Source organism: Primulina eburnea, chromosome 13, assembly GCF_022965805.1.
Source record: "Primulina eburnea isolate SZY01 chromosome 13, ASM2296580v1, whole genome shotgun sequence".
NCBI lineage: Eukaryota > Viridiplantae > Streptophyta > Magnoliopsida > Lamiales > Gesneriaceae > Primulina > Primulina eburnea.
Genome location: NC_133113.1, coordinates 27,047,789 through 27,073,558, shown reverse-complemented (window position 1 = coordinate 27,073,558; position 25,770 = coordinate 27,047,789). Strand labels below are relative to the sequence as shown.

General features: G+C 37.9%; 4 protein-coding genes across 6 annotated transcripts in view; all 4 read right to left on the bottom strand.

Moving 5' to 3' along the window:
* Nucleotides 1-12: 12 nt before the first annotated feature.
* LOC140810032 (mitochondrial fission 1 protein A-like) lies at nucleotides 13-1,979 on the bottom strand. The gene is made up of 5 exons (XM_073167830.1): nucleotides 1,748-1,979; nucleotides 940-1,078; nucleotides 581-702; nucleotides 416-479; nucleotides 13-303 (listed from the first exon to the last, which is right to left on the bottom strand). The coding sequence occupies exons 1-5, from the start codon at nucleotides 1,838-1,840 to the stop codon at nucleotides 215-217; spliced, it is 507 nt and encodes a 168-aa protein (XP_073023931.1). The 5' UTR covers nucleotides 1,841-1,979; the 3' UTR covers nucleotides 13-214.
* A 4,169-nt stretch (nucleotides 1,980-6,148) lies between these two features.
* On the bottom strand, nucleotides 6,149-7,469 carry LOC140810060 (F-box protein At4g18380-like). Its single transcript, XM_073167870.1, has one exon. It carries the CDS (start codon nucleotides 7,402-7,404, stop codon nucleotides 6,349-6,351), a length of 1,056 nt encoding a protein of 351 aa, XP_073023971.1. The 5' UTR covers nucleotides 7,405-7,469; the 3' UTR covers nucleotides 6,149-6,348.
* A 950-nt stretch (nucleotides 7,470-8,419) lies between these two features.
* LOC140808853 (serine--glyoxylate aminotransferase) lies at nucleotides 8,420-12,170 on the bottom strand. Of its 3 annotated transcripts, none has more exons than XM_073166160.1 (6): nucleotides 12,022-12,170; nucleotides 11,178-11,453; nucleotides 9,959-10,243; nucleotides 9,502-9,868; nucleotides 8,816-9,026; nucleotides 8,420-8,694 (listed from the first exon to the last, which is right to left on the bottom strand). In XM_073166160.1, the coding sequence occupies exons 2-6, from the start codon at nucleotides 11,380-11,382 to the stop codon at nucleotides 8,557-8,559; spliced, it is 1,206 nt and encodes a 401-aa protein (XP_073022261.1). In that variant the 5' UTR covers nucleotides 11,383-11,453; nucleotides 12,022-12,170; the 3' UTR covers nucleotides 8,420-8,556. The 3 variants fall into 3 exon arrangements, with proteins under 3 accessions (XP_073022261.1, XP_073022263.1, XP_073022262.1); XM_073166162.1 differs by having other exon boundaries at nucleotides 11,178-11,442; nucleotides 12,022-12,144; XM_073166161.1 differs by having other exon boundaries at nucleotides 11,178-11,461; nucleotides 12,022-12,036.
* Nucleotides 12,171-13,848: 1,678 nt separating this feature from the next.
* LOC140810716 (protein CHROMATIN REMODELING 5-like) overlaps nucleotides 13,849-25,770 on the bottom strand; it is a 45,523-nt gene continuing 33,601 nt past the window's right edge. Inside the window, 9 exon segments of the mRNA XM_073168595.1 lie at nucleotides 13,849-14,436; nucleotides 14,438-14,726; nucleotides 14,885-14,963; nucleotides 15,080-15,190; nucleotides 15,192-15,371; nucleotides 15,373-15,423; nucleotides 15,771-15,952; nucleotides 16,157-16,334; nucleotides 16,422-16,577. Coding sequence (XP_073024696.1) covers nucleotides 14,355-14,436; nucleotides 14,438-14,726; nucleotides 14,885-14,963; nucleotides 15,080-15,190; nucleotides 15,192-15,371; nucleotides 15,373-15,423; nucleotides 15,771-15,952; nucleotides 16,157-16,334; nucleotides 16,422-16,577 — 1,308 coding nt within the window. The 3' untranslated portion in view covers nucleotides 13,849-14,354.

The following is a 25,770-nucleotide window of genomic DNA, read 5'->3' as shown; positions in this document are numbered from 1 at the left end:
TTGCATGGCGATTGGCGGTGAACCGTAATACTAAAAATGCTAGATACCGTGTAGCTTAAAAACCGTGAAAACGCAAGGCCAGGTAATACATTTTATAAGGTTTACCATTCACTCAAATTTTACTTTAGTAACAAAACAAGTATTTGGTATATTGCGCCAGTGTAGATAAGACACAGTTAAAATATTCCTGCGCAAAATGTTGTATTATGGCTCCTCACTTCTTACGAGTTGACAGTGCAGCTGCAATCCCACCGGCCAAGAGTCCAACAGCAGTTGCAGCGATACCAATACCAATCACTCCATCTTTATCGAGGAAGAAAACATGGGTAGAAAAGAACAAATATTTCTTATCAGAAAGTCGAAGATGTATAAATCTGAAGATAACTATTCAGTTGACAAGAAGGGTCCGAGTTACCTTTCGTGATTTTATCTTCAATTGCTTTCTTGAGAGTCAACGCCTGCCTCCAATCAGGCGCAATCTGCAATTTTACGCCCAAAAGTGAATTACGCAGCCAAATGTGCTACCTTTTCATCTTGGTAAGTAGAACAGTTGAAATATATTGAGGTGGGAAAAACACACCTCTAAAGCACGCTCAACAAGCTGCCTGCTCCTCAAATAATCCCCGCTTCTGTAGAATCCGACGGCTAAAAGGTAAAGCTCTTCCCTCACCTTCAAAGGACTGTTTATGCGAGGCAAAGAAGCTGCAGATGACAAGTTACATCAGTTGATAGTGACACACTGAAACCTCGTTAGCCTTCATAAAAGGCAAGATAAGAAGAGGTAAGAGAGAAGCTCGTGAAATGCTGAACAGCAAAGGTGACTTAAATACATCTATCAAGGATTCCGGATAAATTTCACAGGAGTCTTGGGTCCCAAAAGAAAATTGTTCATTAAAACACGCAAACACACATGAGAGAGTAAGATCATTCCGTTGATACCTTCGAGCATAGCTATTCCACGTTGCACATCCTCCGGACGTTTTGAATGAACAAGGGCCCAAGACATGCGCATGATGCTTTCACTTCTAAGCTCATCAGAGGTACCATTCTCAGCTCCAGCGACCTCTCTTTCACAACCCTGTATATGCATAATGCTCACAGAGGCCAAAAAACGTGAATAAAGGCAAAACACATAGATATACAGCTTGCACCCCAAGGTTAGCTGTTCAAGAATTTACATGGAAAGTGCATATACACTCGCAAGGGCGGATCCAAGAATTCCAAAAGAATAGGCACCAAGACACAGAGCGAGAATGACTCATTAGAATTTGACTGGCAAACCTTAAAATTTTTTGAGACACAACAAACAAATTCAAATATTTTTGTCGGGTGTGTATCGCTCGGCTTCGTGCCAGGTCCACCCTTGAATATACATGAAAAATGTATGTAATCATCCAGATCTTTCTACAGACAAGTAATCACATTTAGCTAAGAGTTAAGCGAAGCATAACATTTTTCACATCATCTAATCGTTCACAAGTTCCGTCAACAAAAGTAAAAGACTAGCTTCAAGCCAAGAGCAATCTGAGAAGCATTCGTACTAGAAATTTGCCCCTACCCAGAAATGCAATTAATTCGCCATCTCATTGCTTTTTATTATTATTACTGTTTCCAGGATTGCTCTTGTTAGAAACCCAAAACACAAACAACTCCACACAAAGACCAGAACCCTAAATTATTTTCTTAAACCCTAACACAAAAAATTCAGCTAAAAACAAATAACTGTACCAGAAAAATTATTACTCACAGCAATGACGTCGGGATCACACCAAGGAAGGTGATCGCCACCGGTGAAAAAGCTCCCCACCGAATCGAAGAATTTCCCAAAGTTCGCTTCCATTTATGAATTATTTCGCTGAAAAAACTAGCTTACCTGTGTCAACTATAGAGTTCTACCCTTTTCTTCCGTCCTAAGAAATTAGTTATATTTTTCTTTTCAAAATAAGAAATTAAATATTCCCACTACAAGATCTCGCTCAAAGTTGAAACCAAGGGGTTTTTATTAAAACTAATTTAAATTTTAAATTTTTTTTCAAAAATACTTTAAAAAAAAACATGTATCAAAACTACCTCAATCCGCTGATGAGAAGCGCGGACGCTCCTACGTGGAGCGCGTCTCATCAGCGGACGCTCCTACGTGGAGCGTCCAATCAATACGTGGCCCTTATTGATTCGTCCAATTCGATTCTTATCTTCTTCTCGTCCTCTTCTTTCATCCATTTATCTTCTTCATCCATTTATCTTCTTCAGTGGTGCTCTCGTTTATCATTTCCTACCTGCAATATTTTTTGAAGTTGAGAAGATCTACAGCATTTTGCAAAAATGGCAGATAATAGAAATCCAGAAGATCTTAGTGTCCTATATTTACAGGCGACCCATATATCATCAAGAGTATCTTCGTTAACCGTTGATGATATTGTTGCCTCTGAGATGCTTCCACTCCACAACTGTTCCCGGATTGTATTTTGACAAAGCACACATATATTTCGGTAGTAATTGAACCGAGCTCTCCCATGTACCGTAAGCAATTTCCATAGCACGTTTCAAACTTCGTCATGCCTTCAGGTACGAGATTTGATAACCATATTTATCTTTCACATTTTCAATGATGTACTTAATCTCGTACGAAGGATCACAACGAACAACTCCCAATAGCGTATGTGCCACCATCTCACTACTCAAGTTCTTATGGTCTATACCAACAGACGTAGATATACATGTGTGAGACCCGCCTATATTTTGTTATTTTCCAATAACCTGTCTTGGCCTTGAATGAAGCCCGCAGTCCCCATCGACAAATGACCGTAGAAGAATTATTTTTACAACGTAACTTCAACAAACTGCGTGTGCTATCCTCGACACGGTACTCACGCCTGACAACTCTGACAGAATAATCCTTCACAGATGCAATAAGATCATTCTTATCTTTAAATAACATGTTGACGCGTAATTCACCTCTATCCGGATTGTAATAGCTTGATTGCTCTCCACAAGGAACATCGATAGAATCAGGATGCTCTTCCCCAAAAAATTTATTGAAAAATGATGGTATTTCAGAAGTGTTTGACAAAAAAGGTACGGTCTGCCTCTGCAATGTGTCACGTGGTGGTTGTCGACATGATGTCCCCTCATCAGGATTCGTAAAAATATTCACTTCATCATCAACATTCGCATCGTCTTCTTCAGACTCGCTGTATGATATATCGGGTTCAGAATCAGTCCTCCAAATATAATCATTATTGGCCTCATCCGGACAACGAGCACTCGTATCTAATGTTGGATTCGGCCAATATGGAACATTATTTTGTTCCGACGAGATATTTATAAATTGATCCCAAGGCCCACATACATCATCGAAACTCATATTACCGAGTCCTTCAGTAACCTGTGGAACATAAGATTCTTGCTCCTGGAAACCACCATATGTAGACGTACCGGGTTGGTTATAAAAACCTGTATCGGATGCATGTGGAACGTAAGATTCAGGATCATCAAATCCAACATTATGCTCAATTGAATTTGCTTTCACGTACAGATGCAACACATGCATGTTGTCACATTGCATTATGAACTGTAAAGCATCGTCATCAACGAGATTGACTTCAATTTCATGCCAAGATGCTCTCTCCATGAATGAATACTTGGTTGACATCTTCAAAACAAAATTCGCTGGATCGATTGCTAACATTTTATGCACAACTTCAACTAAATCCATCAAATTAATGGATCGTGATACTCGTATCGGTCTAACAAATGGAATGCTATATTCAATCGATTCGTTATCGCTAACTACATGACCACCAAAATATAAGAGTACGTCGATGTTAGACATTTTTCACTGAGATTGGAGAAAAATTCAAAGAGAAGTGAGGGAAAATTTATGAGAATTGTTATCTGATTCAATCGAAAAGTTTTCAATTATATAAGACTCGTTTCTTTATTATTGGTCTTCACGTGAAATTTTCAGAGTATTGACTTTCACGTGAAATTTGCAGAGTCTTGATTTCTCAACTTTCACGTGAATTGTTCAGGAATCGTTCGTACATTATGTTCGTTCGTACATAATCAGACGAAACGATTGGTGTAGAAAAATCGATAAAATTGTAAACAAAAAAAAAATATATAAAATAGCAGCGTCCGCGCTTACAAAGCGCGGACGCTGCTCCACGTAGGAGCGTCCGTTGCTGACAAGCGCGGACACTCCTACGTGGAGTAGCGTCCGCGCTTGGTAAGCGCGGACGCTGCTCCACGTAGGAGCGTCCGCTGATGACAAGCGCGGACGCTCCTACGTGGAGTAGCGAAGCGCGGACGCTGCTACACGTGGGCAGCGTCCGCTCTTCTCATCAGCGGATTGAGGTAGTTTTGATACATGTTTTTTTTTTAAAGTATTTTTGAAAAAAATTTTAAAATTTAAATTATTTTTAATAAAAACCCTGAAACTAAGCCCACAAAAATTTCAAATTTGTATTTTCTGTCCCTAGACTGTGGTGTTTGCCATTTCAGTTATTAAATATTTAATTATTTTAAATAAAATTCCGCGTTATTTAATTATATTATCTCAAAAACGATATCATATAATTTTTTATGATTATCTATAATTTTTATTTTTCTAGTCGAGGAATGGTTTTTACAGTTATGTATCGACTAACATTTCTTCAAAAAAATTTGAGACATTGATGTCAAATGAGCTATAAAAAAATGATTTTTACTGTTTTATTTTTTAAAATAATATATAGAAGCTATAAATTTACAATAAAATAAAACACCAATTAAAATTCAAAATTTATTTTAAAATCATAATATATCTGCCTAAACTGTATGTGGTTCCTAAGTTCTATTACTACTATTAAGAATATGATAACAACGTCAATTGATCAAATTTTTATGTGCACAATCCCAACTTTTTCTTTGAAATATTCGTTTATATATGCAACTTTAATATTTTGTTCATGTGTTGATTTAATCATCTTTTCTATGAATATGACCCCCGATAATTTTAGATCTCCTATTTCAATTATTGTCTCGTTGCTACTAGTGTTTCTAAGTTTAAATTCGATGTATTTTGTCTTTGCTCTATTAAGCCTAAATTTTTTTTCCCAATGTATCTCACCAAGTTTCAAGCTTGGCATTTACTCTTTCATGAGTCTTAGCCACCATAACAATATCATATGCAAATAACATGCTCCGAAAACCATGTCATGAATATGTTTGGCGAGTTCATTCATGACAAATGCAAAAGAGAAGAGCTTAAAACCGATCCTTGATATTACTCTATCTTTACAGAAAACTCTTCCAATAAGCCTCGTTATATCATCGCTCTTGTCATTATGTCCTTATACATGTCTTTGACGACTTCTATATGTCATTCTTATACTTTTTTTCCAAAACTTTTCACAAATTTTCTCTTGACACTCGACCATGGATCATTTTTAATTCGATAAACATCATGTGTAAATCTAGCTTCTTCTCTCATACCTTTCTGCTGCTTGTCTAGGGAGGTGTCTAACCTCCAACTTCGACCTTTCAGAGATTAATCCGAATTGATTTTAAGTCACCTTACTCCCTTTCTTAACATTCTTTCAAGCACTCATTCCCAAAGTTTCATGGTAATGCCCCTAAAATTTGGGGATTTGTTTATCTTCCTTGTTAAAAAATGGAACTATAATAATTTCTCTCAACTATTCGGAATTTTTTCCGTTCTTAATATCTTGTTAAAAAACTTCGTAAGTCATCCAATATCTTGAAGTCCTAGACGCTTCTATACCTCGATAGAAATATTTTAAGGTCCTATCATCATTCAGATCTTTACCGTCTTTTAAACTTCATATAACTCTGAAGTTTGAATTCATCGATAGAAACTCTTGTTTCCATACTCTAACGTTCTTTGAATTTCTAAGGTAGGTTAGTTATATTGAGAGATCGTGTAGTACAAACTATTTTTAATCTCCAAATATCTCTCTCCTTTATATCAAATATTTTTTTAAAAAAACTAAACAATATAAAAAAAAAATGCAATCATAAAATGAGTAGATCTCTCATGAATTTTTATCTGTGAGACGGGTCAACCTTATCGATATTCACAATAAAAAGTAATACTCTTATCATAAAAAATATTATTTTTTCATAAATGACCCAAATAAGAGATCCGTCTCACGAAATACGACCAATGAAACCATCTCAAACAAGTTTTTGCCACATAAAATTTAGATATAAAACTATAACTCCAATAGCAATGTTTATACAATATTCCAAAATGCTCTGATTTCCTAATAGATGTTTCAAATTAATAACAGTAACTTTTCCTAACAAAAAAAATAAGAAAAAGTTTCATGTTGATTCTTGTTCTGCTCAAAATGCATTCATTTCCAGCGTCACGCACTTCTTTATCACCACCAATTTCCTCGCAAATTCCCCCACCACCTTGTCTTCCCCCTCCCCACGAAACGCCGCCGCCACCAAGTCGGCGTTACTCCTCCCCCTCCACTTCCCCTCGCCGCCGGAATCCGGCCTTATCACCACCAGCGTAGCCCCCTCCATCACCTTCCCACAACCCGGCAGCTCCATCTTCTCCGCATACCATATCTTCGTCCTCAAACTCCTGCAATCCGTCAAGATCCCTCCTTTCCCCAACTCCTTCATCTCTTCAATCTGTTCTCTGTTCAGACAAATCATCCCCTGCTCACTCTCATCTGAAACCACCACGTTCTCGACCATTTTCCGATCTTTCACAGTTTCTTGAATCAGGTAATACCTCGCGGATGCTGCGATCAAACAAGAAAGCGTCCACACAATCCTCAGTTTCAGCTCGGCTTCGGTCATCACACGCGATTCCTGCTCTGACCCACGCTCTGCTTCTCCCGATTTATCCTCATGGTTTTCACACCTTTCCGACCAAGACTTGGCTCCAACAATCACACAGCCCTGCAGTTGGCTCCCAAACTCCGCCTTCCACTTCAGAAAAGTCGTCGAATTACTGCCGTTCTCACCATTTCTTGAACCCAATTTCTGAAATCTATGGCACGGTAGCCTGAGATGAAGCGCCCGCAATTCATCAAAGTGCTTCAGGGCATCATTTAGCACATAATGGGTGGAGTCATTATTCTCGTTCCTTGATCTGAACTTCATCATCCGAGAAATAAAACGGATGGGTTTAAATCTCATCAGAGCTCTACCGACGATATTCTTGAAAGAATTCTTGGAAGAAATTTCTTCACATTCTTTGCCCCTTTTCCATGGAATGGAGAGGAACACTTCATCAACTTTAGGTACAATGGAATGAAAGCGTTTGCACGCAGACATGGACAAACAGAGAGACTTTGCATCGTGAAGCTTATTGAAGATTGAAAGAACAATCTCATCTGGCAGACGATCGAACAAATCAATAATCTCTTCCCTGGGATTCATTTTCTTTTCTTGAGATTGAGATTTAAGATTCGGAAGTCATGCGCATAAATACTTGAAAATATAGGATAAAATATTGGCGTGGATGAAACTTCTTGGTGTGGAGAAAAGCCGTGTGCAGTCCAAAGTATTGCACACGTATTGGAAAAAAGGCGGCGAAGTTGACTTTTGTACACAACAATATTCAGACAGCTGAACTGGAGTTTTAAGTGGTTACGTGGAAGCCCAATCTCTACGCTCAAATTTTATGATATTTAAAGTGGACATTAAATTACTCAGAATTTCCTTCAAGCATGCTTGTCAGCAGCTTAAATATTTTTCTATTATAATCAACATTCTGGGTCTGGGCAATCATTACCCAACACCTAATTTGAAGGTTTTTTTTTTTATATTTAATTTAAAAATAAAAAAAAACATTTCAAAAATAATTATGTTAAACTTTAACATATAGTATAAATAAAACTTAATCTATATTATAATATTTTCACTCTATTATTAAATTTAATAATATTGTTTATTTTCTATTTAAACTACTATTATTAATTAAATTTAAAAAACTCACACGACGTGAAAGTATATTTATAAATATATTATTATTATTATTTATTATAATTTTTAATAATTAATTTAATTCGAATGAAAAATATAAAATATAAATATTTTATTCTTCTTAATTTTCTCCGTTCAATACTCTCATATCTCTAATTTTTAATCACCAACCAAATAATACAAATATTTAATAATTACCATATATTATATTATTTATATTTCTATTTTTAATATCCGAATTAAATTAATTATTAAAAATTATAATAAATAATAATACTAATAATATAGTGGAGCATCGTCCACGTGGAACATCCGCGTTTACAAAACACAGATAATGCTCCACCTCACTCTAATCCGTGCTTTCGAAGCACGGATTAAAGTAATTTTGTAAAATTATTTTATTTTGAAATATTTTTTTATTTTTAAATTAATTATAAAAAAACCCGAAATTTGAACCTTGGATGGATGGTAAGCATTTGAAAGATACAAATTAAAGGTCCATAAACAAGCACTTGAAGATACAAAGCATTCAGTCCAGCGGTACACGAGATGTTACAAATTTTTACAGTATAAAGGGAAACCAGATGCATGATCTCAAACATTGAATCAAATCCTTGAAGGAATCATGGGAATTGAGTTTTGTAAGAATGCACAGGCAGCCGCCACCCCGCTACCGAGCTTCACTGGATAACCGACGTCCTTGAGTATCATCTCCACCCCAGCAAGACAACCTAATAGTTGCAACTGCAACATATGCAAGAATCATACTTTACTTGGTGAATCCGAGAAACGTGGAATAAGGAAAAGTCAAGCCTGTACTAAATGATCTTTTGGCAATATCTTATAATTAGAAAAGATAGCGTACATCGTTGACGTTTCCAAGATGACCGATTCTGAAAACCTTCCCTGCAACCTTGTTGAGTCCAAGGCCTAAACTAAGGTTGTAACGCTTCCATGCCCGTCTTACTATCTCCGAGCTGTCTATGTATGATGGAACAACCACAGCAGTTACTGTGTCACTGTACCATTCTTCCTTTTGGGTGCAGTTCTTCAATCCCCATGCTTCCACTGCAAGTCTGAGTTTTCATGATAAAAGTAGAAACATCATTGATTTGGACATGAATGTTTACACTTGTCATACCATGAACATATATGCAAGACAGCCTAACTGAGTGTTAAGAGTTATCGCTGCATCAAAGCTAAGCTCATGGTAACGATATAACTCAAAATTTTAAATTGTCGAACTCAGATGACAAATTGTGGTTTTGATCCAAAGAAACATATAAAAACAGCCATATAGAAAAATTGGGGCAGTTGTTGCTCTTGAATGTTACAATTGTTAAACTGTATGATATCTCAAATGTGATTTTGATTCCACCATTGCTAGGCCTTCGCTAATATTCAATTCAAAGATGCTAGCAAAATTTTAATCCCGATTCTCATGATAATCTGGAACTGCAACTAAACTAAATGAATAGTCACCAGTCGACACATGTGATTATGAAAGCTGGTAAACAGTGTTTTTACATCAACAACAGTGAATTCTTATACCTTGTTGCTTTGCCAAGACGACTATGCCTTGCAATAACGTTGTCAAGCCCCTCCTCGAAAACGAGATCCAACGCTGCTCTTAGCCCATAGAGAAGTTGGACAGAAGGGGTGTAAGGCCAATATGTTCCCAACTTATAGAACTTCAAGTAGTCTTTCCAGTCAAAGAAAACTCTGAGTGATTTTGCAGTTTTAGAGGCCTCTATAGCCTTGGGGCTTGCGCAAAGGATTCCCAAACCCGTTGGAAGTGAGAGAGCTTTCTGTGAACCGGTAAGAGCCACGTCAATACCCCACTCGTCCATGCGGAAATCAAGTGCACAAATGGAGGACACTCCATCCACTAGAAAGAGTGCTGGATGTTGGTAGTTATCTGGAATTTATTGCAGAAAGATAAGATCACATAAACAAGCTGAGTTTCCAGGAGATGATTCAAATTCTTCTTATCAACCTAAATACATACCAAGTATTTTTCTTACAGTAGCCAAGTTATTAGTAACTCCAGTTGCTGTCTCATTGTGCACAATGCAAATGGCCTTAATTGTATGAGCCTTATCTTCTGCTATTTTTGAGGCTAAAACATCAAGGTTAGCACCTTGACCCCATTCACTTTCAACAACATCTACATTGAAGTTGAGGCGTTGCTGTTGATCAATCCAGAGCAAACTGAACTGACCAATCAGAAAAGACACAATTCGATCACCAGGAGACAAAGTGTTTGTTAGTGCACTTTCCCACGCACCAGTGCCTGCCCAAGACAATCAACTTCCATTAGCAAACTAAATGGAGCACAAAAACTTTGATATGCTGAGACATAGCTTATCAAAATCTACGAGTCTCCACCAAGAAGGCAACTGTTTTACTTAGCCAACACTGTTAGATATTCCATTTTTATGAGGGCCTATGTTTCAATGGATCATTCTTATCAATATATGTCATACAAGGACGAAACAAAGGAAGAAGCAGTGAAAGACTGAAGGAAAAAGAATAAGAAGCACTTGTCATAACTAGCATATTATATTAGCATTACTAAATATTAAATAGAAAATAAATAAAGATAGATATAGGAGAATTAGTCGCCGGCAGTTGCAAATAAGAGGTTGTATAAATAAAGGAGTAGACAGAAAGATTGGGGAAGGTTTTTGCTCGTAAATGTAACTTCTTCCTTCTTCGACAAATGAAAGTTCTCTGAATTCTCCTCAACTTCATTCTTCTTCTTCCATTCTTTTCTTATTCTGTCGAACTGGCTCCCTAACAATGTTCCAATGAACATTTTTTCATTACATCTGGGGGAAGGGGTTTTTCGTTCTCATGATGCTTTGAACCTTGGCCTGTCCGTGGGAGAGGATTATGTCGTTGCATCACGTGGGTGGTGACACAATGAACAAATTTTTTAATGATATGAATTGAGCAAGAAAAATATTATGATTGCACTCCTAACTTACATGGCGATAATTACTTAAGGAATCATAACAATGATATAGTTAAGGTCAACGAATCTAGCACTCTACTCAACAAGATACACCATCACCGAAATTTGGTCACACATGTATAGGTGTATACTTGAGGATTTTCTGGAAATTGTCCACCTCTACTCATAAACTTCTATGGTTGGAGGTTAGTTTTCAACTTCTTCTGACTATAGTCATTTAGATTTGCCAAAATTATCCTTTAATATATACCTGTCGTGGGGATGATAAAAGAGGTCCCAGAAGTGGTCTTAAAAATCTTCTTCACATCCTCCAGCAGAGTCTTTGTAAGTGCTGGAATAGCTGGAGAGCGGTAATCTTCATTGTTTCGGTTCATGGCACGAAGGATTTGTTCCGGGATATTGACAGGCCCCGGAACAAAGAGGTGGTTTCTTCCTGGTCCATTGACATAGTCCATTTCCTTCCCTTAAAACTTCACTGGATAAAAGTGAACCCGAAAAAAGTGCCAAGGCCTTATCTGCACAATCCCTGCAACGCTAAAACAAATCAAGAATATGGTACAAAGACATCCACAAATCCAAACCTGTAAAGCTGAAAATTCCTCGAAGTAAACCAATTAGTATTTCTCATAAACATGCAAAGCATTCTTTTTTAGTTTCAGAATTCGGAAACATGAATACCATGTTGTTAAGTCCCGTCCCGATTTCTGAAACCATACTGGATCTATAACAGATATAAAGGTAGCACCTCTTTTGTTACGTTCCTACACAACCTTAAACTAACCATAAACAACACCACCTCGTCGATGCAATTTATCCCGAGACACAACTTTGTCCTTCCTATTTTTTTTACGTTTATTACTATGGATGTTAAAAACATTATTAAATCCCATGCAGTTGGCTTCAAAACTTTGCAAGATAAATAGCATTCTAAGCCCGAGTTGACATCCTCTTAACCGAAAAACAATATTTTTTTCGATAAAGAATGGATTTTCGCCCGCCTATCATGTTCTTCACTTTTCCGGGTTCGCTCATACATAGTACAGATAGAATAAACTTCAAGAAACATAGCGAGGAATCATATATGGGTCTTTTACCTTAGCCGAAACTCTGAAAACAGCGACTAACCCAAAGAGCGGGGAAGAAAGTGTGGAGATGAATAGACCAAAGAAATGAGAGCAAACTATTATAACAGAGCGGGAGAATCACTCCTGTCCCATGATGCCACGTGGCGATGGGAAAAATATTAGCACTCACACCCTTGCATTATAATCGATTCCCTCTTTTGTCTTGGTTCATTCAATGCAGAATCACTTTACCCATTAGAAGCCTAAAAAGCATTTACTGAAATTATTTTTGGGCAGGTATTAAGATTTAGAATACAATATTAACAAAATATATGGAATTGGTTAATGATTTTTATAATATGATGTTTTACTACTGTCACTTGCTCTTTGTCCGATCGAAAACGATCAAAAAATGGATATATTCGACTATGTAAGCTTGAAATTCTGTCTTGTTACCTTATCATGATGTTACGACTTACAAGGACTCAAATGAGAAAATATAGGTGGGGGATACAAATAGAAAAGAAGAATTAAAGGGCCAAATTGAGAAGGAAAGTGGTACAAGGAAGGATGAATGCTTGAGGTGGGAAACTATACTGAAAGATAAAGAGATAAGAGGGTTTTGCACCACACTTTGTTCCTATGGTAAGCAAGTCACACCAAGGATTCGGTTTTGTTTTGTTTTGTTATATTTTCAATGAACGATATCTTTTATGTGAGGCTGTTAAACCAACCAATTGTAAGTTTCTTTGCCACTATACTATGTAATATTGGGCCTTGCTTGTCTTCCCAATAATTAAGGACCAAAAATATTTGAAGGATTAACTGTGAATGTGTCTTTGATGAGAATGAATGTACATTATTCGAGAACAAGTTTGCATTATTGAAGATAATTTCACGTGTGATTTGTGGACGACAGTTCTCTCTTTTTTCTCGGGTTTTTGGGATGAAAAAAACAAGCATCCTATGGAAGATGAGTTTTAATTGACATGCAAGCATCTCCAATAATTTATTACTCAAAATGAGTTAAATGTACAAACAAAAACTGGTTTTTATATTTATCCGATCCTTGCCGAGCATTGATAATGATTCCAGTCACACGCCTTATCCGCAACGAAATCAAATAAAAATATAGAAAGAATCAGTATACACAACAAAATAGTTGTGAATCACAAGTAGCGTGCAATAAGTTAAAAACTTCTAATATTAAGTTCAAAGACATCTGTGTACCATATAAAAGTAGTCTAAAGTTGTACTCATATGAAAATATTAAATTAAAAAGGAAGAATTTGATTTAGGGAGGAATTTGGAAGAAGAATCTGATACTCATCGAGTGTATATTTCGAATTCATCGTAATTATCATCACATTTACTACGATAAATTATCAAGTGGTGCATTTGAAATCCACACCAACATAAATTCAGCTGAGCAATAAAAAGCGTTATTTCAAATCCTTACATCCAATCCGAGAGCAAATTATCAAAGAGCATGACACCTTAAAATATTCTGACACAAAATCAACTCATCAAAACAGAAGTGAGGTCCCATCCGATCGATCCCGCGAACCACTGGTAATGGTTCCAATCAACTGTTAGATCTCAGTAAAGTTACTATTTGACAAAATACAGTTCTAATGTACATGCAAAATCGAAATTCTCTTTCAAGTTTACCTGTAAAAGTTGTGCAGCAATGCTTGATAATCCTGCAAATTGGGAATCCTAATCACCAAAAGACAAGAAACGAACAGGAAAGTTGACTACCAATAAATCCCAATGTATGCAAATTGTGCAAACTAAAGACAACATGTATTTAACATCAACTCCAGGTAACATACAAGAAACCACGTACCAATAAACTGAAACTAAATATGTGATTGTAAAACTAGTATGGATAAGAATTTAGTAGCCGATAACCAAAACTGTGATTTACACTTTATAAATGTGTCACAAGTACAAAATGTCATAGACGATGTATCGCGGATAGTTTACGCGTCCTTTAGACTATGCACTATATATGTGAAAAAATTAGCATCCTGATTGATGTATGAGAAGAAAAGTGAATTTATTTTAATAGAGGATTTCCATCTTCGTTAAATGTTGCTTTCTCATGCCACCCTCACAACATTAGTTGATGTACTGGACTGTTCTGCTTCCTGCCAAAACGGTGCTGGCGCTGTCTGGTATTTCTAAGTGTCTTCAGATCAAGAGATTAACCAAGTTCAGGGAAGATTCTGCAAAATTGGTCTTCTCAACGGTAACAAAATCAGACAGCAAAGACCTCCAGAGCAGATAAAGCCATTGGGTGAGTTGGCCTTGCTCTATGATTGGATGATCCTCTAGCATTCACAAATGTCCTGTCACATTTACTTGGTACCAGATGAGAAACTTTGCCTTGAAGGAAAGCCACCTCGCTGTGTTCTGTAAGGCTTTCCATTACTAAATTGTGCCAGAAGAGTTCGGATCAGGTAATCGCGTCCCATTACCAGTGGATCTTTGATATGGATGTTGAACATGAGAAACATCTGTTTCAGCTCTTTTTCTCCGTTTCCAAGCTTCAAATTTACCCATGTCAAGATCCCTCTGCATAAATGCTGCAGCTTGACCAATGATGTGATATGGTCCCCCGCCGCCAGTAATATGTTGCTCCTGTTTAAGTTTGGAATAAATTTGTTGAAGTTTCTCACCAGACATATTTGAAAATGTAGATACATAATTCCATAATCGTGTGGTCATCCCTGCAAAAGGAATTGTATCTGTTTAATGTTTCTGTCCTGAAGTACAGAAATAAACCATAGGACAACTATTCGTGCATTATTTATATTACCACCTAATACAGTTCCTTCCTAATGAGCACCACATAAAAAAGGAAGGATACATAGATACAAAGACCTACTTTCTTGCTCATAATCTGAAACAATTTGGTCAATCCTCCGACCAAGAAGCTGCAAGTAATTCCTAATTTTGGAAAGCACCTGCATTGCAATAATCACACAAAGTTCAAAACTACCAATAGATGTACAGCAATAAAAGATATGTCAGAGGTACCATTAAAAAAAAAAAGATATGTCAGAGGTTATGTTTAGAAAACCTTCTCTTTGGGTAGAGTTGCACTAACAGACTGAAGTTTTTGGAGACTTCTCAAAGTCTTTTCTTCGTATATCATGACATCTGCACACCATTCCTTCCACTTAACTTCCTTGATATTGCTCATAAACTTCTTCATTATCGGACATTTCACCTTCCTCTTTCACTAATGGTTCAATCTTCTCGGATTTCTTAGCTCTACTTTTGTTGGTTCGAACCTTCCTGGGAGAATCAGACTTCCCTAGTCTGCCTTTCCCACGTGACAATGGATGAGTTTCTTTCTGTTTTTTTGCATTCATTACGGCTCACTTTTGCGTTAGAATTCTTCCCGCCAACAGCTGCCACTTCCTGAAAGCAGATTATGCAAACAATAAATAACATAGATAGCCAATGAAATTGGAGTCATGATAGATGATAAGAAGCAGACTAGCGTCCCGAATAATCCTCTCCAATCCCATAATAGCTAATTTGCTACAGTATTCTATAGGTAGAGAATGTTTTGCAAAGACCAAGCAACATATTTAGCAGCGTATTTAAAGAATTTAATAATTGTGGGTTCTCATTGAGAAATTAGACCGGGAAACTAATTCTGTAGTAAACATTTTGATTCAGTATAAGCACAAAAAAAATAATAATAATAGTTCAAAATCATCTTGAGACATGGGGACTGAAGGTTATTAAAATACTCAACCTACCATTTCCAGAAGTTGTGCTGCTCGTTCTTTCAGTTGGGGACCTCGAGGTAAAAAAGTCTCATGATGTTGAAGTTCAACAGGAGCAATCATTTTTGTAAGGCCAAGCCTTTCATCTAATCTTACCTTTTCCCAATTGCCAAATCCATGATAGTGAATACCAAGCAGCAGCCTTGCATCGTCCTCTAATGGTACAAATAAGGAAAAGTTACAAAACCATTAATAGGATCACAACATTTCTCCACAATAGGCGATATAAGACAACCAAACCCTTCCCGAACGCAAAATTATAAAATTAAGCTAAGTTAACAATGATTTGACTAAAAATAAAAGCAGCAGTGGAAAGGAATAAATAGACTAGCCAAAACAACAAAGAAATATTTACTCACTCTGATTCCAGCCACAGCCCTTAGACCATGTGGCAGGTTTGAGATATGCAAGTGCTCTGAATTGAGAAATAGGATCTTCATAGCGGCTAATCCTCTTGGTAAGAAGCTGAAGTTCTTTAACACGGCATAAAACTTCATCAGCTTTTACAGGCACACCAAAAAAATCCAATAGAGGCCCCTAAGGATATAGTGACAAAAGTTTCAGCTGCCTTACCAAAGTATTGATAAAACCTACAAAACAGCAGATAAACGACAAGACACAAACCTTTGGATCAAGTGTCTCTCCTTTAACTGCTTCTCTACATCCATCAATCAAAGCATCATAAAGCTCAATTTGTGCCTCCATTGGAGCAGATTCAACTACACCACCAACTTCTGAGGCGATTAAGCCAATTTGGCTATCATCTCCAAACTTCTTAACCTGATTGAAGCCATTGGTCAGAAACAGGTAACACAATTGATAAAAAGAACAAAAGACTAAAGGAAAGATAATATTGAAGGGAGAGATTTGAAATACTTTTCCACTCATAAAGAAGAAAAACACTAGTAGTATCTACATTTGTCGTCATCAGTACGCAAATTTCAAAAGCCTACATATTCGATCATTTTTTTTAAATATTGAAAGACATCTAACATACTTTCAACATTGTTCCGGCAAAATCAACTTACTATTCAAATTTATCTTATCTCTAGCTTTTAAAAAATGTGTGTAATAACTCCCCAAGTTCCAACTACAAAAAAAATTTCTTCTTACAAATCCTTGGTACTCAATAATAGTTAAAACTACCTTGAATTTACCACTTGATCTACAAAAGATAAGGACCGAGAATGAAACATTCGAAACACATTCCTTAATCCATGATCTCCATTTCTCTCATAACCCTTTTTTGTTAGAACAACTCCAAAAAGCTCCAATCAATGTTATCATATGTCTTCTCAAAATCGACTTTCAATGACCACCCTTTCTTTTCTTTTTTTACATGTCATCTCTTCTACCACTTCATTGGCTATAAGACAACAATCAAGAACCTCTCCCTTCGATAAAAACACATTGAATCTCTGCTAGGGTGGTGTTTAAAACTTTCTTCAATCTTATTGGCAAAACTTTAGCAATAGTCTCATACAAACTGGTTATCAAACTAATAAACCTAGTCTCTTTTACCTTAACATCTTGTTTCTTCGGGATCAAACAAATGTATGTCTCATTGGTGATACAATTTACAATACCCCCTCAAAAAATACATTAAACACCTTCAGCAAATCTCCTTTGATACTATCCCAAAATTCCTCATAAAATGTCATTGTAAAACCATATGGGGCCGGAGCCTTCGATCCATCACTCTCAAACATTGCTCTTTTGATCTAAAGATCTCTCCAATTATAATCCAGACTCACCATCTATAGGACTCCAATCCACTCCTATGCCCCAACCCCACACACATCGGATTTATAAGTTACTGAAGAACTTTATTATTTTAGAATCAATACATACATCATCTGAAATTACCGACTCATCAGCCAACTCCAATTTAGTGATAGATGACCTGCTCCTACGCTGATTTAATAATGAATGGAAAAATTTTGTGCTATAATCACCTTCCCTCGACCACTTCACTTTAGCTTTTTGGTTATCTATCTTTGATTCCTTCAAACAATGCTTTCAATTCACATTTGGCTTATCTTCTTTTCTTTGCTAATTCATCTTTCCACCGGCCGCCACTCTCTTACTCATCAAACTATCGAATTTTATTTTCTAACTCCGCATATCTCACATCCACATCTCCAAAAATCTTCTTATTCAATCTTATGACATCAAATTTTATACAAAAGTTTCCTCATAAATTTGTACTCCTCCGAACCCTGGAGATCCATGTTGCTCAACCAAGATGATAGTGATGATTTAAATTTTGATGAGTCAACCACACCTTCTCAAATCTAATGGCGACGGACCCCACTTTGATTTTGATGTGTCTATAATCACAGGAAAATGATGAGTAATTCTGGGTAAGCCTTTTTGTCTGTAGAATGGAAAAATATTCACTCAAGCCCCTAAAAACATGTATCTGTCTAACTTACAACAAATAAGTGAATCCATAAAACTGAAACTAGACCAAGTATGTTTAGCATTCAAAAGAGGTGGATCTTGCAACTCCAATTCCCTAACCAATGTAAAACCGAGCGGAAGACAATGAACTCTACATATTATTGATGAATACAATGTTACATCATTTATAGATTACACAAAGAAAAATCCCATAAATTAAGGAAACAAGAAAATATTATCATATCACTCTACAAGTATAAAATATCCAATCAAATCTTCCAATTCTAACTCAATCGTTATTAACAAAAATATAGACAATTAAAATATTTTCAATAAACATTTAATACAAAGGACGCCAATAAGAAACTCAAGAGTTTGTCCAGTTAATTCATTTGTAAGAAGATCTGCAAGTTGGTGGGATGTAGGCACATATTCAATACAAAGGACGCCTTTGTCCACTAATGAAGTGTCGATCTACTTCCACATGCTTGGTTCGGTCATGGTAAACAGGATTGAGAGCTATGGTGATTGTTGACTTATTATCACAATACAGTTTTATAGGACCTTCAAACTGAATATTCCCTTCCATCAAATTTTTTATAAAGATTAGTTTGCATACCCCATTAGCCATAGCTCTATATTCTGCTTCAGCACTGCTTCTTGCGACAACCGATTGTTTTTTGCTTTGCCATGTTACTAGATTCCTCATATCAATCGTACAATACGTCAATACCAGAGGTTGACTTTCGATAATTGATGGCGCCAGCCCAATCCGCATCGGTGAAAGCCTACACAGTTTGATCATTAGTCTTTGCAAAGAATAATCCTCTCCCAGGAGTTTGCTTCAAGTATCTCAAGATTTGACATACTGCATTGAGGTGACCTTGACATGGTGTATGCATGTATTGGCTTCCTAAGCTTACTGCAAAGGCAATATCAGAACAAATGTATGAGAGATAGATTAGATTTCTTACTAGTGTTGATAGCTTCTTTTGTCGACGTCTATCTTCAATAAATTTCGCTTTATCTCCCAATTCAATTGGGTTTTTGCTTGTCTTCCATCCCAACATACATGTTTCTTGTCGAAGATCTAAGGTGTATTTTCTTTGGGAAACTCTAGGATACTCCATCTTCTAGCAATTTCCATTCCCAAGAAATACTTCATGACTCCAAGATCTTTAATTTCGAATTCGCTTGCCATCATCATCTTTATTTTCTTCATTTCTTCACCGTCATTTCCTATTAGAATGATGTCTTCAACATAGACTACAAGAACGGTGATGCTTCTCTTTATAGAGTGCTTGATAAGAGTGTGTGATCGGCTTGTCCTTGAACGTATCCAAGCCCCTTCATTACTTTGAATAATCTGTCAAACCATGCAAGAAGAGACTGTTTCAGCCCATATATTTATTTTTTGAGCTTACACACTATTTTTACCCTTAGTTCTTCAAATCCTGGAGGCTGACTTATATAAACTTCTTCATCGAGTTCCCCATTTAGAAATGAATTCTTTATATCAAGTTGATGCAAAGGCCATTCAAGGTTTGCTGCCAGGGATAAAAGTATTCTAATAGTATTCAGTTTGGCAACAGGAGCGAAAGTCTCAGCATAATCAATCACATATGTTTGAGTGAAGTCATTGGCTACCAAACATGCTTTATGTCTTCAACAGTACTATCTTCCTTGTACTTAACTATGAAGACCCATTTGCAGCCCACGACATTTTTTTCTGGAGATAATTCTACCAAGCTTCCAGGTGTAGTTTTGCTTCAAGGCACACATTTCTTCGAGAACTACAGTTTTCCACTTAGGGATGGATAATGCCTCCGTGATAGACCTGGGAATCAGAATATTGGATATTTTCGAGGTAAAAGCAGAAAATGAAGGTGAGAGATTAGAATATATTAAATAAACTTGGAGATAGGATGCTTGGGACATGATCTTACACCTTTTCTTACTGCAATTGGCAAGTCAAGATCAAGAACAATACCCGGTTGGTCTAGAGGCTGAAAACCTACCACCGATTCCTTTTCATGGATGTAACTAGGATTCACACTCTTCTTGAGCAGACTCCAATTTCTGGCTGACTCCTTGAAACTCCCCGTGTTTCCGATTCTCCTTTGTGATTTGGAGTGTAATCATTGTTTGAAGTGGAAGTATCGTGGATTTGAGAGTGATCACACAAAGAAATGACAGCGGGAATAACTATGGTATCGACAGCAGTATCAGGTAGGGGAAGAGTGTCCGCATAACAACGAGCTTCATCATGAATGGTATTATTCCCCCATGAAGTGAAGTTGAGGTAAAATAAGGAGTGTCTTCGAAAAAGGTTACATCGCATGAGACATGTTTTTTAGTGCAACAATAACGATAACCTTTCTGAGTTGAAGAGTACCCAAGGAAGACTGATTTTTAATGCTCGAGGATCGAGGTCACTGCGATGATGAGCGTGAACATGGACAAACATTGTGCAGCCAAATGTTTTTAAAGATAGGTTATGAGATCGGCCGATCGGGAAAGATGTGGATATGTATTTTGGAGTTGGAGGAGAGACACAGATGTTTGAAAAAAGAGCGAGCCACTTGGTGGTGATTTTTGAGGTAGGCAGCTGTAAGAATGGCATCCACCACAAATATTTTTGGACGTTCATGGTAAACATGAGGGAACGAGCTACTTACAAGAGGTGACCGCTCTACCTTTCAGAAACTCCATTTTGTTGGGGAGTACCACACATGAACTTTGGTGTATAATTCCGAGTTCCAACAATAGTTTCCTAAGGCAGGAGCTAAAATATTCTTTTCCATTATCAGTGCGAAGAATGCATATGTTTTTTGGAATTGGGTTTGTATCATCTTGTAAAAGGCTTTAAATGTTTGGCTAGTTTCAGATTTGTTACGAATAAGATAAACCCATGTAACCCGTGTATGATCATCAATGAAAGTGAGAAAACATTTTTTCCATGGAACCCCCACGTCTGTGAATTAAAGTAAATGGAGCAGAAGAAGTATATGGGGTAAGAGAAAAATAAGAACGAGTATGCTTAGCTAACTGACACTTCACGTTGGAAAGAATTAGGAGTTTTATTACTAAACAAAGACGGAAACAAATGCTTTAAATACAAAAAACTAGGATGGCCAAGTTTGTGATGCCATGACATCATTTACCTATCACTAGAATTGGAATTAGTAGAAGTAACAAGGGACATCGAGGACCGTGGATTGCCTAACGAAGCATCCACAAAGTAGTAGAGTCCATCATGAATCCTAGCATTGCCCATCATCGTCCCCGAAGGTAGTCCTGAAATTGACACGACATCGTAGAAATTTAGCAACACAATGATTACCATGTGTGATTTTGCTAAGAGAGATCAAATTGCATTTCAAAGTAGGGACATGAAAAACAGATGTGAGAGTAATATGTGGAGATAACTGGATATATATTGCCAATGCCAGCAACAAGAGTTAAAGACCCATCAGCAATTTTCACAGTGGTTCGATGAGGACAAGGAAAATATGAACAAAATAAATGTGAATCGCCTGTCATATGATCTGAGGTCCCCCGAATCAATGATCCAAGGGTCTGTGATAGGAGTAAATGAAGACGAAGGAATTTTACCAGATTGAGTAACTGAGCATGACCTGATGGTGGAGCTGGATGGAGGATTTATCGACCCCTGAGTGATGAGCCGGCAGTATTCCTTGATCTAAGCAATCTGCTCTTTGCTAAATGGGACAGAGACATCTGCTGGACTACTATTCTCTTGGCTGGATTGAGTGTGAAATCCTCGGCCATCAGATTTTTTCCCTGGTTGCCAATTAGCTGGTTTATCGTATATGTCCCAGCATTTGTCTTTTGTATGCCTGGTTTGTTACAGTGTTGCACCAAGTACGGCTGCTTGATCAGGGTCCTTGTGCAGGCTGTTTTGTTGGACAATTAAGGCCGATGCTTCAGGAGCTGACGGAGGTGGATAGATATCATCAGTAAGCATCACCTTGCGGCGAACTTCCTCACGTCAAACTTCTGCAAATCCATCTTCGGGAGAGAGGAAAGGATCATCAACAATCCGGCCACAAATATCGTCCGGGTTCCGATTAAGGCCAGCCAGAAAATCGAACACCCTTTCTTTTTCAAGATTATTTCTGGATTTGGTGCTGCACGTAACACAGGTGGATTGATCATCAAGAAAAAGGCCCAACGCCTGCCACAGATCTTGTGTCACGCCCCGAGACCGGGGTTAGTCGACACCGGCGTTATCTCGCAATCACATAATTGCAAAACAACAAGCCTCGTAGTAGATCAAAATAACCAGTCTTTTTCATAGCCAATGATCGTCTTTACAATGCGATAGAAATAAAATGCGGAAGCGTAAATACATAATACTGAAATCGTAAATACATAATACTGAAATCATAAGACTGAATAATCAATCGATCACGAAATAGACTCCTCTTCACCATCCCCAAAAGTATTCTTGCTCCTCATCCTCAATTTGCTTCTCATTCTTATCTGGGAGGGGAGGTAAGGGGTGAGTATGTTGGGAGGAAATACTCAGTAAATGGGGGCCAATCGTGCACGAAAATATCGAGGTTATACATATAAACGAATTATCACAATGTCAATATTTAGTATGTCGAAATAAAAGAAAACGGATACAGCACTGAAATCATCTCATTTTCGATGGTTTTTAACTGATCAGTCCCCTATATGTTACTCCTCTAAGGGGTGAGGCCAAAGGAACGGTTATTATAACCCACCGCATCAGGGCCTAAACAAAGATTTCAAAGTTCGGAATTTCCTTTACCATTTCTAAGTCGAATCATTACAGTGCTTTACAAATACTCAACATACTTTCAATGAACGAAATTTCCAAGAAAGGTTACATACGACGTAGAACGAATATATCATGCCGATATAATTATCAAAGTCATAGCTATTTCGAAAATAGTAGTCAAGAACCCACTTATTTCGAATAATATATTTCGAAAATATTATGCCAATTGAAATAGTAGCAAAAACCACTTACTGTATTTCGATTGCTCAAAGAAACGTAAACACGAACGGCGAGATTGCGGCAGAGCTTCTAGAGGGCGAAGAGCTTCGAGACTACAGCGTTGCTAGAGAGGATTTCGAGAGTGGATGCCAGTTCGAATGAGGAGCCCTCCTTTATATAGGCACAAGAAAACCTTCTACAAGGTAGGCTCCAGTCGCTCCCTGAATGACGCCGCGTTGATGGCTCCCTGAATGACGCCGCGTTGATGGCTCCATGAATGACGCCGCGTTGATTTCGGCTGGAGTGATTTCGGCTGGTGCATGGAGTGATTTCGGCTGGTGCATGGTCTTCACATTCTCCCCTCCTTAATGTAAGTTTCGTCCTCGAAACTTGGATCATCTTGTCCTTCGAAAAGGTAAGGGTAATGGTTTCTCATTTTCTCTTCGAGTTCCCAAGTGGCTTCTCTTTCGGTGTGATTGGACCATTGTACTTTGACGTATGGGATCGTTCGTCGTCTTAGCACTTGGTCATTGGCATCCACAATTCTGATCGGGACTTCCTTATAAGTAAGGCCTTCATTCAAGTCTCCCTCGATTAAGAGTGGTTCAGCTTCGAGGATGTGGCTTGGATCCGAAACATATCTTCTTAGTTGTGACACATGGAAAACATTATGGATTCTAGACATGCTCGGTGGGAGTGCCAATCTGTATGCAAGTGTCCCCACTTTCCCTAGAATTTCAAAAGGTCCAACATATCTAGGGTTCAGTTTCCCGGGTTTGTTGAATCGAACCACACCTTTCATTGGTGATACTTTCAAGTATGCTTTGTCTCCCGCTATGAATTCCACTGGTCTTCTTTTCAAGTCAGCCCAACTTTTCTGTCGATCTTGGGCAACTTTGAGTCTCTCCTTGATTATAGCGATTTTATCCACTGTTTCTTGGATCAATTCGGGTCCAGTGATGGCCTTTTCTCCTACTTCATCCCAATATAGTGGTGACCGACATTTTCGCCCATACAGAGCTTCATACGGCGCCATTCCGATGCTGCTGTGAAAACTGTTATTGTAAGCAAACTCAATCAAAGGCAAATGTTCACTCCAATTACTGCTAAAGTCTAGGGCACATGCTCTCAGCATGTCTTCCAAAGTTTGAATTGTCCTCTCTGTTTGACCATCGGTCTGAGGGTGATAGGCCGTACTGAGAGTGACCTTAGTTCCCATGGCTTGCTGAAAGCTCTTCCAAAAACGAGATACAAACCTCGGGTCTCTGTCTGACAATATGCTGACTGGGACTCCATGTAATCGTACGATATTATTCATGTACAACGTGGCTAGCTTGTCCAAATTATAGTTCATGCGGACTGGTAAGAAGTGCGCAGATTTGGTGAGTCTGTCTACGATTACCCAGATGCCATCATGGCTTTGTCTAGACTTTGGTAGCCCAACCACAAAGTCCATGGAGAAGTGTTCCCATTTCCATTCTGGAATTTCTAGAGGTTGAAGAAGTCCCCCAGGCCTTTGGTGCTCAGCTTTGACCTGTTGGCACACAAGACATTTGGAAACAAATATCGCAACATCCTTTTTCATTCCACTCCACCAGAAATTCTTCTTTAAGTCTCGGTACATCTTGGTACTGCCAGGATGAACTGAGAAATTCGACTTATGTGCTTCTGACATTACTTCTTTTCGAAGGTTATCCACGTCTGGTACGCACAATCGTCCTTTCATCCAAAGGACTCCTTTGTCGTCGATCTGAGTATCTTGAGACTTTGCTTCCTTAGCTTGTTCCTTAAGTTTTACTAGAACTGGGTCTCGATCCTGGTTCAACTTGACGATTTCTCGCAGACATGGTTGAGCGGAGAGTGCAGCTAAGGTAACCTTACCCATATTCCTCCGACTCAAAGCATCAGCTACTTTGTTTGCCTTGCCTGGATGGTAGCTTATAGTCAAGTCATAATCCTTCAACAGCTCAATCCATCGTCTTTGCCTCATATTCAATTCCTTTTGGGTGAACAAGTATTTGAGGCTCTGGTGGTCTGTGAAGATTTCGCACTTGGAGCCATAGAGATAATGTCTCCATATCTTCAAAGCAAAGACGACTGCTGCCAGTTCGAGGTCATGAGTGGGATAATTTCGTTCATGCGGCTTCAACTGCCTTGATGCATAGGCAATCACTCTTCCTTCTTGCATGAGTACACATCCCAACCCTTCCTTCGATGCGTCACTGTAGATGGTGAAATCCTTATCTTCCGTGGGCAAGACTAACACTGGTGTAGACGCGAGCTTTTCTTTCAATGTCTGAAAACTTTTCTCGCAGTTGTCATCCCAAATGAATTTAGAATTCTTTTGAGTAAGCCTTGTTAATGGTATGGCTATGGAAGAGAATCCTTCAACGAATTTCCTGTAATAGCCTGCCAATCCAAGAAAACTCCTAATGTCTGTGGCGTTTCTCGGTTTCGGCCAATCTAGAATTGACTCCACTTTCTTTGGATCTACTGATACTCCTGCTTCCGATATCACATGCCCTAAAAAGGACACACTGTTTAGCCAGAATTCGCATTTCTTGAACTTGGCATAGAGTT

Excerpts from the sequence above, each read along its gene's own strand:
- LOC140810032 (XM_073167830.1), bottom strand. The coding sequence starts at position 1,840 with ATGGAAGCGAACTTTGGGAAATTCTTCGATTCGGTGGGGAGCTTTTTC. Across the intron at positions 480-580 it reads TTGTTGAGCGTGCTTTAGAG|ATTGCGCCTGATTGGAGGCA; the intron begins GTGTGTTTTTCC and ends GTAAAATTGCAG. Across the intron at positions 304-415 it reads TGAAGATAAAATCACGAAAG|ATGGAGTGATTGGTATTGGT; the intron begins GTAACTCGGACC and ends TCCTCGATAAAG.
- LOC140810060 (XM_073167870.1), bottom strand. The coding sequence starts at position 7,404 with ATGAATCCCAGGGAAGAGATTATTGATTTGTTCGATCGTCTGCCAGAT.
- LOC140808853 (XM_073166160.1), bottom strand. The coding sequence starts at position 11,382 with ATGGACTATGTCAATGGACCAGGAAGAAACCACCTCTTTGTTCCGGGG. Across the intron at positions 10,244-11,177 it reads TTTTATCATCCCCACGACAG|GCACTGGTGCGTGGGAAAGT; the intron begins GTATATATTAAA and ends TGTCTTGGGCAG. Across the intron at positions 9,869-9,958 it reads TACTGTAAGAAAAATACTTG|ATAACTACCAACATCCAGCA; the intron begins GTATGTATTTAG and ends AATAAATTCCAG.